General features: G+C 45.2%; 1 protein-coding gene across 1 annotated transcript in view; it reads right to left on the bottom strand.

Moving 5' to 3' along the window:
* The window catches only part of LOC127931962 (meteorin-like protein), a 99,231-nt gene extending 90,512 nt beyond the window's left edge, over positions 1 to 8,719 (bottom strand). Inside the window, exons 1-5 of the mRNA XM_052526122.1 lie at positions 8,326 to 8,719; positions 5,719 to 5,965; positions 2,846 to 3,090; positions 807 to 809; positions 200 to 204 (exon numbers count right to left, since the gene is read on the bottom strand). Coding sequence (XP_052382082.1) covers positions 200 to 204; positions 807 to 809; positions 2,846 to 3,090; positions 5,719 to 5,965; positions 8,326 to 8,423 — 598 coding nt within the window. The 5' untranslated portion in view covers positions 8,424 to 8,719. The remainder of the gene's footprint in view (positions 1 to 199; positions 205 to 806; positions 810 to 2,845; positions 3,091 to 5,718; positions 5,966 to 8,325) is intronic.
* Positions 8,720 to 17,166: the final 8,447 nt, after the last annotated feature.

The raw sequence follows: 17,166 nt of genomic DNA, 5'->3' as shown, positions 1-17,166 counted from the left end.
ATGCTTTACGGTGTGAAATACACAAACAGAGATCATCCATACATCCACACCATAACACCTCCTCCTCCATGCTTTACGGTGTGAAATACACAAACAGAGATCATCCATACACCCACACCACCAACACCTCCTCCTCCATACTTTACGGTGTGAAATACACAAAATACAGAAGTCATCCTCTGCATCCACAGCGTCTCACAAGATCTGGAAAAATCTCCAATTTAGACTCCAGACCAAAGGACACATTTCCACCGGTGTCTAATGTCCATTGCTCGTGTTTCTTGGCCCAAGCAAGTCTCTTCTTCTTATTGGGGTCCTTTAGTAGTGGTTTCTTTGCAGCAATTCAACCATGAAGGCCTAATTCATGTAGTCTCTGCTGAACAGTTGATGTTGTGATGTGTCTGTTACCTGAACTCTGTGAAGCATTTATTTGGGCTGCAATTTCTGAGGCTGGAAACTTTAATGAACTTATCCTCTGCAGCAGAGGTAACTCTGGGTCTTCCCTTCCTGTGGTGGTCCTCATGAGAACCAGTTTCATCATAGTGCTTGATGGTTTTTGCAACTGCGCTTGAAGAAATGTTGAAAGCGAATTGACTGACCTTCATGTCTTAAAGTAATGATGGACTGTTTCTCTTTGCTTATTTGAGCTGTCCTTGGACTTTTACCAAATAGGGCTATTTTCTGTATACCCCCAAATAAAGAAAAACCCTTGAATTAGTAGGTGTTCTAAAACGGTTGACCGGTCATGTACAACACTAGCATCAGATATAAAGAAGACTTCTTTCCCTCCCCCATCCATCCCTCACTTCCTGAGAGAGGGGAGAGGAGGTGTGAGAGGGGGAAGTCTGGTTCTCTCACCCCCTTGCTGTTCCCCCTAACTCTATTTGGGGTCGAGAGGGAGGGGTGAGGCAAGAGAGGGGGAGGAATGAGGGATGAGGAGGAAGAGAGAGAGGAATGAGGGAGAGAGGGAGGAATGAGGAGGGAGAGAGGGAGGGGTGAGGAGGGAGGGATGAGGAGGGAGAGAGAGAGGGAGGGATGAGAAGGGAGAGAGGGAGGGGTGAGAAGGGAGAGAGGGAGGGATGAGAAGGGAGAGAGGGAGGGGTGAGAAGGGAGAGAGGGAGGGGTGAGGAGGAGGAATGAGGAGGGAGAGGGAGGATGAGATGGATGTCTATGGGGGAGGGTACAAGATTAAGGATTTTCGTGTGTGTGTGTGTGTGTGTGTGTGTGTGTGTGTGTGTGTGTGTGTGTGTGTGTGTGTGTGTGTGTGTGTGTGTGTGTGTGTGTGTGTGTGTGTGTGTGTGTGTGTGTGTGTGTGTGAAACAACAGGTGGGAGAGGGTAGTCAGGGTGGTAACCTTTGACCCTGTCTGCCAGTAAAAACCATTAAACACACAGTCTTTCTTTGTCTGTCAATGGTTTTATGGTGCACACATACCTGTACCAGACAGATTACAAACATCTCTCTCTCTCTCTCTTCCTCTCTCTCTCTCTCTCTCTCTCTCTCTCTCTCTCTCTCTCTCTCTCTCCTCTCTCTCTCTCTCTCTCTCTCTCCTCTCTCTCTCTCTCTCCTCTCTCTCTCTCTCTCTCTCTCTCTCCCTCCCCACCTGTACTAGGCAGATACAAACCTTTCTCTCTCTCCCGTTCTCCCTCCCTCCAACCCTCTCCCTGTCTTGCAGCAGACACCACCGATTGACAGCTGGATGATGATTGGCTGACCCCTGGGCTTGACCCCAGTGTGACCTGTTGATTAGCCTGCTTGTATTTATATGTCAGAGAGGGAGACGAGAGAGAGAGGAGGGAGGGAGATGGGAGAGAGAGGAGGGAGGGAGAGAGAGGAGGGAGGGAGATGGGAGAGAGAGGAGGGAGGGAGGGAGATGGGAGAGAGAGGAGGGAGGGAGGGAGATGGGAGAGAGAGGAGGGAGGAGGAGATGGGAGGGGGAGGGAGGGAGATGGGAGAGAGAGGAGGGAGGGAGGGAGATGGGAGAGAGAGGAGGGGAGGGAGGGAGATGGGAGAGAGAGGAGGGAGGGAGATGGGAGAGAGAGGAGGGAGGGAGATGGGAGAGAGAGGAGGGAGGGAGATGGGATAGAGAGGAGGGAGGGAGATGGGAGAGAGAGGAGGGAGGGAGATGGGAGAGAGGAGGGAGGGAGATGGGATAGAGAGGAGGGAGGGAGATGGGAGAGAGAGGAGGGAGGGAGATGGGATAGAGAGGGGGGAGGGAGATGGGAGAGAGAGGAGAGAGACGGGTGAGAGGAGAGGGGGATAGAGGACAGCAGTAAGAGAGGGAGGGGGGTCTCTGGTCTGGTCCGGTCTGTCTCTTGAGTGACAGCAGGGCTGTGGATGTGTGGGTCTGGGCTAGACTGCTTTATTAGGCTAGACAGACAGACACCCTGTTTAACTCCTGTCATCTCCTGTGTGTTGGTCTCTTACCAGTGCCAGTGTTGAGGTGTGTGTGTGTGTGTGTGTGTGTGTGTGTGTGTGTGTGTGTGTGTGTGTGTGTGTGTGTGTGTGTGTGTGTGTGTGTGTGTGTGTGTGTGTGTGTGTGTGTGTGTGTGTGTGTGTGTGTGTGTGTGTGTGTGTGTGTGTGTGTGTGTGTGTGTGTGTGTGTGTGGTCTCTTACCAGTGCCAGTGTTGAGGTGTGTGTGCGTGTGTGTTGGTCTCTTACCAGTGCCAGTGTTGAGGTGTGTGTGCGTGTGTGTTGGTCTCTTACCAGTGCCAGTGTTGAGGTGTGTGTGCGTGTGTGTTGGTCTCTTACCAGTGCCAGTGTTCAGGTGTGTGTGTGTGTGTTGGTCTCTTACCAGGTCCAGTGTTCAGGTGTGTGTGTGTGTGTGTGTGTGTTGGTCTCTTACCAGGTCCAGTGTTCAGGTGTGTGTGTGTGTGGGTCTCTTACCAGTGCCAGTGTTGAGGTGTGTGTGTGTGTTGGTCTCTTACCAGTGCCAGTGTTGAGGTGTGGGTACAGATGAGCTCCAGGTCCGTGGCTGGCCACCAGTTCATACTGAAACACTGTGATCCTCTTGCTGATGTCCTGCTGGCCCACTGCCTCTATGAACAGCGCCCCCTCTGTCAGGGAGAAACACTGCACCCTGCCATGCGCCTGGAAATATAACAAACATGATTAAATATGTACTGGTGTAATGTATGTACTGGTGTAATGTACTGGTGTAATGTATGTACTGGTTTAATGTATGTACTGGTGTAATGTTCTGGTGTAATGTATGTACTGGTTTAATGTATGTACTGGTGTAATGTACTGGTGTAATGTACTGGTGTAATGTATGTACTGGTTTAATGTATGTACTGGTGTAATGTATGTACTGGTGTAATGTACTGGTGTAATGTACTGGTGTAATGTATGTACTGGTTTAATGTATGTACTGGTGTAATGTACTGGTGTAATGTATGTACTGGTGTAATGTACTGGTGTAATGTATGGACTGGTGTAATGTATGTACTGGTGTAATGTACTGGTGTAATGTACTGGTGTAATGTACTGGTGTAATGTATGTACTGGTGTAATGTACTGGTGTAATGTACTGGTGTAATGTACTGGTGTAATGTACTGGTGTAATGTACTGGTGTAATGTACTGGTGTAATGTATGTACTGGTGTAATGTATGTACTGGTGTAATGTACTGGTTTAATGTATGTACTGGTTTAATGTACTGGTGTAATGTACTGGTGTGATGACACTGAGATAATCATTTTCCCACGAGTACTTTATGAACATATCAACAATTATATTTACAGTTAAACTTAAGCATGTGTTTTCTGCCTATGTAACCTGCTCTGTGCTGTTCTCAGTCAGGTTACTGTGAAATATCTGTGCTGTTCTCAGTCAGGTTACTGTGAAATATCTGTGCTGTTCTCAGTCAGGTTACTGTGAAATATCTGTGCTGTTCTCAGTCAGGTTACTGTGAAATATCTGTGCTGTTCTCAGTCAGGTTACTGTGAAATATCTGTGCTGTTCTCAGTCAGGTTACTGTGAAATATCTGTGCTGTTCTCAGTCAGGTTACTGTGAAATATCTGTGCTGTTCTCAGTCAGGTTACTGTGAAATATCTGTGCTGTTCTCAGTCAGGTTACTGTGAAATATCTGTGCTGTTCTCAGTCAGGTTACTGTGAAATATCTGTGCTGTTCTCAGTCAGGTTACTGTGAAATATCTGTGCTGTTCTCAGTCAGGTTACTGTGAAATATCTGTGCTGTTCTCAGTCAGGTTACTGTGAAATATCTGTGCTGTTCTCAGTCAGGTTACTGTGAAATATCTGTGCTGTTCTCAGTCAGGTTACTGTGAAATATCTGTGCTGTTCTCAGTCAGGTTACTGTGAAATATCTGTGCTGTTCTCAGTCAGGTTACTGTGAAATATCTGTGCTGTTCTCAGTCAGGTTACTGTGAAATATCTGTGCTGTTCTCAGTCAGGTTACTGTGAAATATCTGTGCTGTTCTCAGTCAGGTTACTGTGAAATATCTGTGCTGTTCTCAGTCAGGTTACTGTGAAATATCTGTGCTGTTCTCAGTCAGGTTACTGTGAAATATCTGTGCTGTTCTCAGTCAGGTTACTGTGAAAATATCTGTGCTGTTCTCAGTCAGGTTACTGTGAAATATCTGTGCTGTTCTCAGTCAGGTTACTGTGAAATATCTGTGCTGTTCTCAGTCAGGTTACTGTGAAATATCTGTGCTGTTCTCAGTCAGGTTACTGTGAAATATCTGTGCTGTTCTCAGTCAGGTTACTGTGAAATATCTGTGCTGTTCTCAGTCAGGTTACTGTGAAATATCTGTGCTGTTCTCAGTCAGGTTACTGTGAAATATCTGTGCTGTTCTCAGTCAGGTTACTGTGAAATATCTGTGCTGTTCTCAGTCAGGTTACTGTGAAATATCTGTGCTGTTCTCAGTCAGGTTACTGTGAAATATCTGTGCTGTTCTCAGTCAGGTTACTGTGAAATATCTGTGCTGTTCTCAGTCAGGTTACTGTGAAATATCTGTGCTGTTCTCAGTCAGGTTACTGTGAAATATCTGTGCTGTTCTCAGTCAGGTTACTGTGAAATATCTGTGCTGTTCTCAGTCAGGTTACTGTGAAATATCTGTGCTGTTCTCAGTCAGGTTACTGTGAAATATCTGTGCTGTTCTCAGTCAGGTTACTGTGAAATATCTGTGCTGTTCTCAGTCAGGTTACTGTGAAATATCTGTGCTGTTCTCAGTCAGGTTACTGTGAAATATCTGTGCTGTTCTCAGTCAGGTTACTGTGAAATATCTGTGCGGTTCTCAGTCAGGTTACTGTGAAATATCTGTGCTGTTCTCAGTCAGGTTACTGTGAAATATCTGTGCTGTTCTCAGTCAGGTTACTGTGAAATATCTGTGCTGTTCTCAGTCAGGTTACTGTGAAATATCTGTGCTGTTCTTAGTCAGGTTACTGTGAAATATCTGTGCTGTTCTCAGTCAGGTTACTGTGAAATATCTGTGCTGTTCTTAGTCAGGTTACTGTGAAATATCTGTGCGGTTCTCAGTCAGGGAGGAGGAGAGGTACTGTGAAATATCTGTGCTGTTCTTAGTCAGGTTACTGTGAAATATCTATTTCTGATGTAAAAAAAAGGGATTTATGAATAAACGTGACTGACCGACTGAATGACCGACCGACTGAATGACTGACCGACTGACCGACTGAATGACAATGACTGACTGACTGAATGACTGACCGACTGATTGACTGAATGACTGACCATCTACCTGTTCTGTCTCAGACATCAGCAGGCGGAGCTGTCCAGCTCTCTCCAGGTAGAGGTGTGATCCGCGGGAGTCTGTCTGGGGCTTGATGCAGGCGTGCAGGCCGGGGGAAGCCCCAGACGTGGGCTCCGTGTTGGGCCGCAGGTTGACGATGAGGGCCCCAGTAGGATAGAGCCACTCTAGACTGCCCTGGGAGCAACGCAGGTATACCTGCTCCACATCACGGGAGTGAGACTCATGGGTCAGACCACTGGGAGAGGAGAGAGGGAGAGAGAGAGGGAGGATGAGAGAGGGAGAGAGGGAGGAGGAGAGAGGGAGAGAGTGAGGATGAGAGAGGGAGGAGGAGAGAGGGAGAGAGTGAGGATGAGAGAGGGAGGAGGAGAGAGGTAGAGAGTGAGGATGAGAGAGGGAGGAGAGAGGTTATGATGATGAGGGAGGGAGGAGAGAGGGAGAGGTTTATGATGATGAGGGAGGAGGAGAGGTTATGATGATGAGGGAGGAGGAGAGGTTATGATGATGAGGGAGGAGGAGAGGTTATGATGATGAGGGAGGGGGAGAGGTTATGATGATGAGGAGGGAGGAGAGGTTATGATGATGAGGGAGGAGGAGAGGTTATGATGATGGGGGAGGAGGAGAGGTTATGATGATGAGGGAGGAGGAGAGGTTATGATGATGAGGGAGGAGGAGAGGTTATGATGATGAGGGAGGAGGAGAGGTTATGATGATGGGGGAGGAGGAGAGGTTATGATGATGAGGGAGGAGAGGTTATGATGATGAGGGAGGAGGAGAGGTTATGATGATGGGGGAGGAGGAGAGGTTATGATGATGAGGGAGGAGAGGGTTATGATGATGAGGGAGGAGGAGAGGTTATGATGATGGGGGAGGAGGAGAGGTTATGATGATGGGGAGGAGGAGGAGAGGTTATGATGATGAGGGAGGAGGAGAGGTTATGATGATGGGGGAGGAGGAGAGGTTATGATGATGAGGGAGGAGGAGAGGTTATGATGATGAGGGAGGAGGAGAGGTTATGATGATGGGGGAGGAGGAGAGGTTATGATGATGAGGGAGGAGGAGAGGTTATGATGATGGGGGAGGAGGAGAGGTTATGATGATGAGGGAGGAGGAGAGGTTATGATGATGAGGGAGGAGGAGAGGTTATGATGATGAGGGAGGAGGAGAGGTTATGATGATGATGGGGAGGAGAGGTTATGATGATGATGGGGAGGAGAGGTTATGATGATGAGGGAGGAGAGGTTATGATGATGAGGGAGGAGGAGAGGGTAGAGGGGGATAGAAGAGGTTAGGAAACTTGTAATGAATATATTTGATGTTTGAGGAAGCAATGTTGTTGGTCATAACATGAACACAACAAACATATTTAACAGTTAACTTCCTATGCATGATACCTTATCACTTAGTTAAGAGGTCGTTTAAAGAGCAACTTGATTACAGCATGAGTCTCTCTCTCTATAAACTGTGACCCGATGTGACCAATACCCGGAGCGCATGGGAGGGAGGATGTGTGGTCGGTTATCTGGGATGCGCTGCACTTTAAGATCAGTAAAAGATACACTTGTTCGAAGTTGATATCTTCAAAAGAAAACCGCACCGCGGCGCGGCAACAAGAAAGCGTCGCACAGTCGTTATTTTTATTACGCAGCGTCTTAAAACGACGGATCAAAGGGCCATATGGACCTGTTCATTTTACTGTAATGACAGGAGTGGCTGCGCACTCACTATCTGGAGGGTGCCATGCTATATACAATAGCCTAGAACACAGTTGTATGAGTATGTGAAAGGTAAGGTATGAACTCAACACGAGATGTAGCGCTGAAAACCTATCATTTCCCCTCTGACGGCTCCACAGTCCAAGCGCCCAACCCAAGCTCTCCTTTTCCCTCTGGTGGCTCCACGGTCCAAGCGCCCAACCCAAGCTCTCCTTTTCCCTCTGGTGGCTCCACGGTCCAAGCGCCCAACCCAAGCTCTCCTTTTGGCGCACGCACGGAGATTTGATATATTTAACTGGAACAGTTCAAAATATGTTATCGTGTTTTCTTTGAATATTATGGCACGCCGCCAATTGGAGCTCACATCGCTATAGGCAACAGGACAGGAGAAACAAACACGTTCCCTATGCAAATCCATCAGGCCTAAACTACATAACGCATGTATAAACACAATCTCATTGTATAAGGAAGGACGTCTCTCTCTCTCCCTCACTCACTCACTCTCACAGAGGCTGGGGGTGTCAAGGGATTCACCACCCCCCCCCCGGGGTTCACCCCCCCCTTCCCCCCGTTTATTGCAAAAACATATGAAATGCGTCAGACTTAATCTATCCAACCTGTTTGCACCTACACATATGTTGTGGTCTCGCTGTTCAGGGCATTATTGCGCAACATCTGGAAGTGCAGGGAGGAAACGAGGGTTTCCATAACATCTACCGCTGTTGGACTGACTGTATCAGCCTGTTATACTGGTTCATATCAACACTGACATATTACCCAACACTCCTCTAACCACTCGGCAACAGGATTGTAGGCGTATAGTCTACATCCTATAAGGGTTAATAAAACGTGTCGAATAACACACATACAATAATAAACCTACCTTCCTCTCCAGCTGCACTGGTCGCTGGTGTACTGCGCCGAGGCGACCCGACAGAGAAACACAGCCGCTACCCAGTGCGCTAAACCTGGCCACAGCATGGTTGACCAACCGCTCCTCCGCCCCAGTATGGTCAGACCACGTCCCGCCTTTCAGTAACCACAAAAATCCACCAATAACTCCTGCAAGTGACTATTTATTCACATCGTGGTCTCTGGAAAGAAGGTTACGGGTCCATCAGAATCAACAATTCTGTTTTGTACCGTAAAAGTTCCGTTTCATTTCGACAGGATGGAAGATCTGTGTAAAACCGTTGGGAGCCTCCGGCAGTAGACTGGTGACTAACAGACAGGAGGAAGTCCTGACATTAATAACGAACTTCTGCTGCTGCCTGGGCTCCAGCTCCGCACACGTCACCCCGCCCAGACTCGTGCCAGCAGCTGACTCCTCCGCTTGAGTGACACGCTCCAAACCACGCCCCGAGCGGTCGAACTTCTCGGTCTCTCGCTCAGTGTGAGTGTGAGTGTGAGTGTGAGTGTGTGTGTGTGTGTGTGTGTGTGTGTGTGTGTGTGTCTTAACGCGGACATGCACGGATGTTCTTGGCGCCACGTCCAGATAGCTCTTATAAATATTAGTACGGCAGCACGCGCAGGTCTGAAGATAGCCTACATCAGCGTCGTGTTGCAGAGCAGTAAATATCCACTCACTCACACACAAATATGCACACGCACAAATTCAAAACACCCTCACACAGCCCCCGCGGGTGAGAAACAGTAACCACTTGCACCGATATATTAGAGTAATACAGATCAATAAACTCATGTGTAAATTGCCTACAATGTGTATCTTAATTAAACGGTTTTGAGATAATATAGCTCATACGTGTAAGAAGCGTCTGCTTTATTTGTTTGTATACTAAATAGCCTATTAGTAATAGACATAGGACTAGATTGGAGGGCCCCGAAGTCTATATTCTGGAAACCAATGAGCGAAGCAGATTCCTGTGCTCTCCATCTGTTCTGACCCGACAGCTAGTCACACTAAACGCCCCCTTGGTTCCGGGGCGCTTTTCCCGTGAGAAAACAGTCAGAACGTCAACCGTGTAACCGACTTGTCACATTCCCTCCCCCTGACAGCTTCAGAAATGTAACACATTTAGAGAAATATCAACATGTACCACCTCCACACACACACACACACACACAGACACAGACACAGACACAGACACAGACACACACACACACACAGAGACACACACACACACACACACACACACACACACACACACACACACACACACACACACACACACACACACACACACACACACACACACACACACACACACACACACACACACACACACACACACACACACACACACACACACACACACACACTTGTTATTATCTCTAACTCTATAGAAAGGTTTCTACCATGTATAATACATATATAGTCTGTGATCTATTAAGGCTATAAACACATTTTAACATAATTATAACACCATTTTTATTTGATTTAACCTTTATTTAACTTGGCAAGTCAGTAGAAGAACAAATTCTTATTTACAATGACGGCCTACCGGGGAACAGTGGGTTAACTGGTCTAGGAACAGTGGGTTAACTGCCTTGTTCAGGGGCAGAAGGACAGATCTTTACCTTGTCAGCTCAGGGATTTGATCTAGCAACCTTTCAGTTACTAGTCCAACACTCTAACCACTAGGTTACCTTATAAACACATAGCACACTATAAACACTCTATAAACACACTAACTAAAGTCAGAGATGCCTGAAGACTAGAGCTGCTCAAAGGCTGTAATCAGAGTCCTAAATGTAGCAGTAGTAGTTAATCAATCTATCAACGTTATTTTATAAAGCCCTTTTTACATCAGCAGTTGTTGCTCTACAGACACCCAGCCTCAAACCCCCACAGAGCAGCAGTACAGATGTAGAAGTAGAACATCAGCAGTTGTTGCTCTACAGACACCCAGCCTCAAACCCCCACAGAGCAGCAGTACAGATGTAGAAGTAGAACATCAGCAGTTGTTGCTCTACAGACACCCAGCCTCAAACCCCCACAGAGCAGCAGTACAGATGTAGAAGTAGAACATCAGCAGTTGTTGCTCTACAGACACCCAGCCTCAAACCCCCACAGAGCAGCAGTACAGATGTAGAAGTAGAACATCAGCAGTTGTTGCTCTACAGACACCCAGCCTCAAACCCCCACAGAGCAGCAGTACAGATGTAGAAGTATTACATTGTAGGCGGTACTTGACTTGGCAGTTTAAAGCATACAAGTAAACAGAATCTCTATAGACCCTGGTCAAAAGTAGTGCACTACCTAGGGTGCAATTTGGGAATGTAGCCTAAACCTACTTTAAGAGGAGTGACTGACTGGTCTGATGTGACCTTTGACCCACCGAGTCCTCCAACATCTTAAGTAGTTACACACCACGACCCCTGACCTGGCCCACGGAGTACACACACACACAGACGCATACATACCTGCACAGAGCGAGAGAGAGACACACAAGCACACACAGAGACACACAGAGACACACAGACACACACACACACACACACACACACACACACACACACACACACACACACACACACACACACACACACACACACACACACACACACACACACACACACAGAGCTATAGATCTCCTGTTATCCGTGCTGTCACCTGGCTCTTCTCAAACACGCTGAACAGACAGAATGCTTCGGCTGTCCACAGAACCTTCTATAATGGAACACACATTCCTTCCTCCCCCTCCCTCTCTCCTTCCTTCTCAACTCCCCCCTTCCTTCCCGCTTGTGAGCACACTTCTCTGTTGGGCACACACACACACCCACACTCTCTCTCAGAGGATTTCAACATTTGCCAATTTTAGGGTTTGAAAATAAACTGAAACAAACCTAACAAAAAAGTAATAACATGGAGTTCTGAAAATTCAACTTCAAGTTTTACATTTTGTAGACTTTCAAAACATTCTTGATTGGAGCTGAAATCGAGGTCCAGTGTTCTGTTGTAACCCTGGTGATTTAGATATAAAGCCTCTAGTGATTCAGTGTTCTGTTGTAACCCTGGTGATTTAGATAGAAAGCCTCTAGTGAATCAGTGTTTTGTTGTAACCCTGGTGATTTAGATAGAAAGCCTCTAGTGAATCAGTGTTCTGTTGTAACCCTGGTGATTTAGATATAAAGCCTCTAGTGAATCAGTGTTCTGTTGTAACCCTGGTGATTTAGATAGAAAGCCTCTAGTGAATCAGTGTTCTGTTGTAACCCTGGTGATTTAGATATAAAGCCTCTAGTGAATCAGTGTTCTGTTGTAACCCTGGTGATTTAGATAGAAAGCCTCTAGTGAATCAGTGTTCTGTTGTAACCCTGGTGATTTAGATATAAAGCCTCTAGTGAATCAGTGTTCTGTTGTAACCCTGGTGATTTAGATAGAAAGCCTCTAGTGAATCAGTGTTCTGTTGTAACCCTGGTGATTTAGATAGAAAGCCTCTAGTGAATCAGTGTTCTGTTGTAACCCTGGTGATTTAGATAGAAAGCCTCTAGTGAATCAGTGTTCTGTTGTAACCCTGGTGATTTGATAGAAAGCCTCTAGTGAATCAGTGTTCTGTTGTAACCCTGGTGATTTAGATAGAAAGACTCTTGTGAATTAGTGTTCTGTTGTAACCCTGGTGATTTAGATATAAAGCCTCTAGTGAATCAGTGTTCTGTTGTAACCCTGGTGATTTAGATATAAAGCCTCTAGTGAATCAGTGTAATGTTGTAACCCTGGTGATTTAGATATAAAGCCTCTAGTGAATCAGTGTTCTGTTGTAACCCTGGTGATTTAGATAGAAAGCCTCTAGTGAATTAGTGTTCTGTTGTAACCCTGGTGATTTAGATAGAAAGCCTCTTGTGAATTAGTGTTCTGTTGTAACCCTGGTGATTTAGATTTAAAGCCTCTAGTGAATCAGTGTTCTGTTGTAACCCTGGTGATTTAGATAGGAAGCCTCTAGTGAATCAGTGTTCTGTTGTAACCCTGGTGATTTAGATATAAAGCCTCTAGTGAATCAGTGTTCTGTTGTAACCCTGGTGATTTGATAGAAAGCCTCTAGTGAATCAGTGTTCTGTTGTAACCCTGGTGATTTAGATAGAAAGCCTCTAGTGAATCAGTGTTCTGTTGTAACCCTGGTGATTTAGATAGAAAGCCTCTAGTGAATCAGTGTTCTGTTGTAACCCTGGTGATTTAGATAGAAAGCCTCTAGTGAATCAGTGTTCTGTTGTAACCCTGGTGATTTAGATAGAAAGCCTCTAGTGAATCAGTGTTCTGTTGTAACCCTGGTGATTTAGATAGGAAGCCTCTAGTGAATCAGTGTTCTGTTGTAACCCTGGTGATTTAGATAGAAAGCCTCTAGTGAATCAGTGTTCTGTTGTAACCCTGGTGATTTAGATAAAAAGCCTCTAGTGAACCAGTGTTCTGTTGTAACCCTGGTGATTTAGATAGAAAGCCTCTAGTGAATCAGTGTTCTGTTGTAACCCTGGTGATTTAGATAGAAAGCCTCTAGTGAATCAGTGTTCTGTTGTAACCCTGGTGATTTAGATATAAAGCCTCTAGTGAATCAGTGTTCTGTTGTAACCCTGGTGATTTAGATTTAAAACCTCTAGTGAATCAGTGTTCTGTTGTAACCCTGGTGGTTTAGATATAAAGCCTCTAGTGAATCAGTGTTCTGTTGTAACCCTGGTGATTTAGATATAAAGCCTCTAGTGAATCAGTGTTCTGTTGTAACCCTGGTGATTTAGATATAAAGCCTCTAGTGAATCAGTGTTCTGTTGTAACCCTGGTGATTTAGATATAAAGCCTCTAGTGAATCAGTGTTCTGTTGTAACCCTGGTGATTTAGATAGAAAGCCTCTAGTGAATCAGTGTTCTGTTGTAACCCTGGTGATTTAGATATAAAGCCTCTAGTGAATCAGTGTTCTGTTGTAACCCTGGTGATTTAGATTTAAAACCTCTAGTGAATCAGTGTTCTGTTGTAACCCTGGTGGTTTAGATATACAGCCTCTTGTGAATCAGTGTTCTGTTGTAACCCTGGTGATTTAGATAGAAAGCCTCTAGTGAATCAGTGTTCTGTTGTAACCCTGGTGATTTAGATATAAAGCCTCTAGTGAATCAGTGTTCTGGTGATTTAGATTTAAAACCTCTAGTGAATCAGTGTTCTGTTGTAACCCTGGTGATTTAGATAGAAAGCCTCTAGTGAATCAGTGTTCTGTTGTAACCCTGGTGATTTAGATAGAAAGCCTCTAGTGAATCAGTGTTCTGTTGTAACCCTGGTGATTTAGATTTAAAACCTCTAGTGAATCAGTGTTCTGTTGTAACCCTGGTGGTTTAGATATAAAGCCTCTAGTGAATCAGTGTTCTGTTGTAACCCTGGTGATTTAGATAGAAAGCCTCTAGTGAATCAGTGTTCTGTTGTAACCCTGGTGATTTAGATATAAAGCCTCTAGTGAATCAGTGTTCTGTTGTAACCCTGGTGATTTAGATATAAAGCCTCTAGTGAATCAGTGTTCTGTTGTAACCCTGGTGATTTAGATAGAAAGCCTCTAGTGAATCAGTGTTCTGTTGTAACCCTGGTGATTTAGATTTAAAACCTCTAGTGAATCAGTGTTCTGTTGTAACCCTGGTGATTTAGATAGAAAGCCTCTAGTGAATCAGTGTTCTGTTGTAACCCTGGTGATTTAGATAGAAAGCCTCTAGTGAATCAGTGTTCTGTTGTAACCCTGGTGATTTAGATAGAAAGCCTCTAGTGAATCAGTGGAATCACTGTTCTGCTCCAGTCAGAATGTAAACAGTCCACGGGGAGAGTGGACAGGTCAGGGAGAGTGTCTGTGTCAGGGGTTAGACGTGGAGACCATGTGTTAACTGGACGTGCTAGGTTTCTCCAGCTCTGTACTGGGCTCAGCTAGCCTGTCACTATGGTAACCATGAGAGAGGTTTCCCAGGTTACACACCATCTTTTTTGATTTTGCGTGAGTGTCTCCCTACCTTTCGAGAAGAACAGAAAATACAGGGAGCGTTACTTTAAATCGCTCTGTGATTAGCTTCTACCCACCTATTTGTTTTGCCACTATATCACTACCCAGAATCCCATGTGTAGCTGTGGTCAGAGTTCCAGGAGGTTTCTGTTGAAATACCAAAGCATTGGTGTTGGTGGTAAAGTTTGTTTACCTTTCAACAGTGAAACTCAAGAGCTCTGTGTGGGAAAACGAATGCCCTTACTGGGCATGGTGTCTGTAGTGTGTGTCAGAGCGTAGTACTCTAAAATACATCATTGTTCCTGAGGTTTTATAAGAGACTTGTGGAAAGAAAAACAAATATGAGAGTGTGTGTGTATAGTGTGTGTGTGTGTGTGTGTGTGTGTGTGTATAGTGTGTGTGTGTGTATAGTGTGTGTGTGTATAGTGTGTGTGTGTGTGTATAGTGTGTGTGTTTGTGGATAGTGTGTGTGTGTGTATGTGTGTGTATATAGTGTGTGTGTGTGTATGTGTGTGTATGTGTGTATAGTGTGTGTGTGTGTATAGTGTGTGTGTGTGTATAGTGTGTGTGTATAGTGTGTGTGTGTGTGTATAGTGTGTGTGTGTGTGTATAGTGTGTGTGTGTGTGTGTATAGTGTGTGTGTGTATAGTGTGTGTGTGTGTATAGTGTGTGTGTGTATAGTGTGTGTGTGTGTGTGTGTAGTGTGTGTGTGTGTGTGTGTATAGTGTGTGTGTGTGTGTGTATAGTGTGTGTCAGAGCGTAGTACTCTAAAATACATCATTGTTCCTGAGGTTTTATAAGAGACTTGTGGAAAGAAAAACAAATATGAGAGTGTGTGTGTGTGTGTGTGTATGTGTGTGTGTGTGTGTGTATAGTGTGTGTGTGTGTATGTGTGTGTGTGTGTGTATAGTGTGTGTGTGTATAGTGTGTGTGTGTGTGTATAGTGTGTGTGTATAGTGTGTGTGTATAGTGTGTGTGTGTGTGTATAGTGTGTGTGTATAGTGTGTGTGTATAGTGTGTGTGTGTGTGTATAGTGTGGGTGTGTGTGTATAGTGTGTGTGTGTGTGTGTATAGTGTGTGTGTGTATAGTGTGTGTGTGTGTGTATAGTGTGTGTGTGTGTGTATAGTGTGTGTGTGTATAGTGTGTGTGTAGTGTGTGTGGTGTGTGTGTGTGTGTATAGTGTGTGTGTGTGTGTGTGTATAGTGTGTATGTGTGTATAGTGTGTATGTGTGTATAGTGTGTGTGTGTGTGTGTGTATGTGTGTATAGTGTGTGTGTGTGTATAGTGTGTGTGTGTATGTGTGTGTGTGTGTGTGTGTGTGTAGTGTGTGTGTGTATAGTGTGTGTGTGTGTGTGTGTATAGTGTGTATGTGTGTATAGTGTGTATGTGTGTATAGTGTGTGTGTGTGTGTGTATGTGTGTATAGTGTGTGTGTGTGTATAGTGTGTGTGTGTATGTGTGTGTGTGTGTGTATAGTGTGTGTGTGTGTGTGTGTATAGTGTGTGTGTGTGTGTGTGTGTGTGTGTGTGTGTGTGTGTATAGTGCGTGTGTGTGTGTGTGTGTATAGTGTGTGTGTGTGTATAGTGTGTGTAGTGTGTGTGTGTATAGTGTGTGTGTGTGTAGTGTGTGTATAGTGTGTGTATAGTGTGTGTGTGTGTATAGTGTGTGTGTGTGTGTATAGTGTGTGTGTGTATGTGTGTATAGTGTGTGTGTGTGTGTGTAGTGTGTGTGTGTGTGTATAGTGTGTGTGTGTATGTGTGTGTGTGTATAGTGTGTGTGTGTGTGTGTATAGTGTGTGTGTGTGTGTGTATAGTGTGTGTGTGTGTGTGTAGTGTGTGTGTATAGTGTGTGTGTGTGTGTGTATAGTGTGTGTGTGTGTGTGTGTGTGTGTGTGTGTGTGTAGTGTGTGTGTATAGTGTGTGTGTGTGTGTATAGTGTGTGTGTGTGTGTGTATAGTGTGTGTCAGAGCGTAGTACTCTAAAAATACATCATTGTTCCTGAGGTTTTATAAGAGACTTGTGGAAAGAAAAACAAATATGAGAGTGTGTGTATAGTGTGTGTGTGTATAGTGTGTGTGTGTGTGTGTGTGTGTGTGTGTGTGTGTATAGTGCGTGTGTGTGTATAGTGTGTGTGTGTATAGTGTGTGTGTGTGTGTGTGTGTGTGTGTGTGTGTGTATAGTGCGTGTGTGTGTGTGTGTGTATAGTGTGTGTGTGTGTAGTGTGTGTGTGTATAGTGTGTGTGTGTAGTGTGTGTGTGTGTGTATAGTGCGTGTGTGTGTGTGTGTGTATAGTGTGTGTGTAGTGTGTGTGTGTCCATATTTCTGGAAAGTCTCTTTCAGAGGACATGATTGGAAACGTTTGTATTTGTGATTTATCTCCACGATCAACATGGACATGCTGCCACACATATTATACTAACAAGACAGCAAGCAGATGACTGTCATAGTCCATCTATCCTTCTCAGCATCCAACCCTCAAACACTCACCCCCCCACTCACCCCCCTCCATCCCCCTGTCTCTACATCCCAGATGACTGTCATAGTCCATCTATCCTTCTCAGCATCCAACCCTCCCTAAAACTGTCATAGTCTCACCCCCCCAACCCTCCATCCCTCTGTCACTCACTGTCATAGTCCATCCATCCCTCTGTCTCTACATCCCAGATCTACATCCCAGATGACTGTCATAGTCCATCTATCCTTCTCAGCATCCAACCCTCAAACACTCACCCCCTCCATCCCTCTGTCTCTACATCCCAGATGACTGTCATAGTCCATCTATCCCCCCCTCCATCCCCTGTCTCTACA

Source organism: Oncorhynchus keta, chromosome 10 (assembly GCF_023373465.1).
Source record: "Oncorhynchus keta strain PuntledgeMale-10-30-2019 chromosome 10, Oket_V2, whole genome shotgun sequence".
NCBI classification, from domain to species: domain Eukaryota; kingdom Metazoa; phylum Chordata; class Actinopteri; order Salmoniformes; family Salmonidae; genus Oncorhynchus; species Oncorhynchus keta.
This window is presented reverse-complemented; position numbering and strand designations above follow the sequence as displayed.